This window comes from Gastrolobium bilobum, unplaced genomic scaffold (genome assembly GCF_033153095.1).
Source record: "Gastrolobium bilobum isolate Gb01-03AN ecotype WA unplaced genomic scaffold, APGP_CSIRO_Gbil_v1 utg371438, whole genome shotgun sequence".
NCBI classification, from domain to species: Eukaryota; Viridiplantae; Streptophyta; class Magnoliopsida; order Fabales; family Fabaceae; genus Gastrolobium; species Gastrolobium bilobum.
This window is the reverse complement of record NW_026896470.1, coordinates 20,173-23,019: the sequence shown is the minus strand read 5'-3', so window position 1 is coordinate 23,019 and position 2,847 is coordinate 20,173. Positions and strand designations below refer to the sequence as shown.

Here is a 2,847-nt window from a genome sequence, read left to right as displayed (position 1 = left end):
CAGCTATAACTTTTTTTTTACAACATCTTACAACCATATATCATAACCGTTGATTTCTGCCAATCAACGGTTATGATTTTCGCAAATTAAATTCATTAATTCACCCTAAATCATAACCGTTGATTGGCGGAATTCAACGGTTATGATATATGGTTGTAAGAGGTTGTAAAAAAAAAGTTGTAACTATAACCTTCCTCAATGTTAAAAGTATTAAAAATAATAAATTATGAAAATTTTTGTAAAATATCAACATCATTTGATTTGTTATCGAAAAAAAAGTTGATATGGTTATACAAAATCTTGTTTAATTGATTTGGGAACTTTAAAGATTTAACCTAGAACCAACTTTTCAAGGATTATAGGAAAAATAGTTAAAAAAATTCATACATTTTTACTTGTTTATTTTTGTGCAAAAATTATTTTATTGTAAAAATTATATTATAATTTTTTTATATTTTCCATAGAATCAATACGCTGATATAGCCCGAGAGTGGGGGTATTTGCAAAGTGCCAAGTGACAACTAAGAGAAAGTAAAGTATAAAAAAAAATTATCTAAGTATAACCCTCCCCTTGGCTCAGATTTTGTGGTGGTAAACTATCGTTATCTATTGGTATTTTAAACTGCAATCGTGTATATGATTGTTTTCAGATTTTCTGAAGAAAAAAAATTAATTGATCCTACTTTAAAATAGGATGATCATATTTGTTATGTAATTATCACTATAGAAAAGGAAATAAATCATGAAAAGGATAATAATGGAACTAATCTTGGAAAAGATTCAAATGATTTAATTAAAACATATTAAGACTTTCTTGAAGAACAAGTTTCGGGAGAATTAATGATAACAAGATAATCCTACTCCCTAATAACTTGAAGGCCAAGTTTCGTATACCTTCTAATGCTCATATAGTGGCAACAAAAGTAATAACCAGTGTTTAACTTCAAATTTGGGGCTCTTCTACTATTCATCCTAGCATTTGTCTCTAGATTTAGTTATGGCATCATTGTGTGAGGATGAAGTGTTTCACATATTCTCATGGCTTCCCGCAAAATCAGTTTGCAAATTGAAGTCTATTTGCACCTCCTTCTTAGACTTTTCTGGAGAAACTTTATTTTGCATGCAGCAGGCACAAAATATGTTGCTAAAGGATGATACTTGCTTCATTGTTCAGCCAGACACAATCCAGAGGTACAATGACAGAATTGAAATCCACCCATTACCTCAACAGGAGTTATCTTCTGGAGTGCCTAAGAATTTTCTCACATTCTTAGGAAAATCAGCAAGAATCCTTGCATCAAGTAATGGGTTAGTTCTGTGTAGAAGCACAACAAAGAGCCCGGTTGAGTTGTTTATTTGTAATCCTGTATCACAAACATGGCTTCCCATTCCTACCCCAACATGTGTGCATGAAACTCCTGATGCTGATATCAATTTATTTTTTGAGTGCATTAATAAAGATCTTGATTTTGATGACTATAGGATATTCTTGATTGACAAACCCCCTGAATGGTCATCATTTCTTGATTTAAAAGTGTATTTTCCAAAGGAAGGTGTATGGCAAGCAATGGAGAGGAGTTTTTTCATTGGTAGTAGAAGCATGAGACTTGAGATGCCTGTGTATCTTCATAGCTCTCTCCACTTTATATCAAATAGTTTTGATTATATTGACAGGAGAAGTCCTTATTTTAGGCCATATATAATGGCATACAATTTTGAGAGTTGTCAATCAAGAATGTATAGGCTCCCCAATGATGCAAGAAAAGGTTCTAATCATGAAAGTTGCGACATGGGTATTTTTGAATGGGGGAAGGTGAGAAGTTTGGATCATTCTATTTGTTTGGTGAGATACATGAAATTTGTGTTTACCATATGGGTTTTGGTGGACTACGAGTCAAATTTATGGAGAAAGATTTTGAAAATAAGGTTGAAAGCTATGGGGTTGAAGGAGGAAGATCCAAGGGTTCAAGGGTTTACAATCATGAATGGTGATTCTTTGATATTTGCCACCAAGAAAAATGTTTATGGATTTGATTTGAGTGGTAAAAATTCTTGGAGATTGAGAGAGATATGCGAGCATGAATGGGAAACCAGAGTTTGTTTCACTTCTTACTCTAACACTCTTCGACCATGTGGAACTGGTGCTTCAACTTTTCCTGATTATGTTATGGCTAGCGCTTATCTCAGTGAAGATAACACTACTTCGGCATTATGCACTTCTGCTTATCCCAGTAATGCTATGTAAGACTTTTGTCTCGCCTGGAATTGGTGCCCTTTTTAATTTTTTTATTCATTTACTGGTGTTTTGAGGAATGAAAACTCTGTTTTGTGTTTTTATGTTGTTAGATTAAGGATTTGTTTTATGATCAAGCATCTATCCAATTATGCAATATTTCGTTATTAAGAGATAAGACAATGTTTATTTATATTTACTAATCTGCCAATACTTGAAACTTGTATCGGATTACTTAGATTTTATTTTTATTTTATTTTTTTGTTAATAAGATTACTTGGATTTACCAAAGCCTAAATTGTTAATAATTTAGGTGTGGCTCTGCATATTGCAGTCAAACCAGTTAACTAGTTCCCATATGTCAAGTTGAGAATCCAACCTTTTTGTGTCGATGAAAGGTTCTCTGGTGATATTTTTGAGTTAAGAATCCAGTCAATTTTATTTTATTTTATTCTTTTTGTTTGGTAAGCAGCTTTAGCAATTTTCAAAACAAATGAAATTGAAAAACAGAGAGAAACAGATATTAGAGATGGAAAAAAAATCAAGATTTGATCTTATATCTAGTAACAAATATATTCTACCAGCCTTGTTTTGAGTAGATTCGGTTTTATCAA

At 32.1% G+C, this 2,847-nt stretch overlaps 1 protein-coding gene across 1 annotated transcript; it reads left to right on the top strand.

Annotated features, from left to right (window-relative positions):
• The first annotated feature begins 997 nt into the window (after positions 1 to 997).
• LOC133299900 (uncharacterized) lies at positions 998 to 2,245 on the top strand. Its single transcript, XM_061499393.1, has one exon. The coding sequence runs from the start codon at positions 998 to 1,000 to the stop codon at positions 2,243 to 2,245; it is 1,248 nt and encodes a 415-aa protein (XP_061355377.1).
• The last annotated feature ends 602 nt before the right edge of the window (positions 2,246 to 2,847 follow it).

Bases quoted from the DNA above. Each gene is read 5' to 3' on its own strand.
- LOC133299900 (XM_061499393.1), top strand. From the start codon at position 998: ATGGCATCATTGTGTGAGGATGAAGTGTTTCACATATTCTCATGGCTT.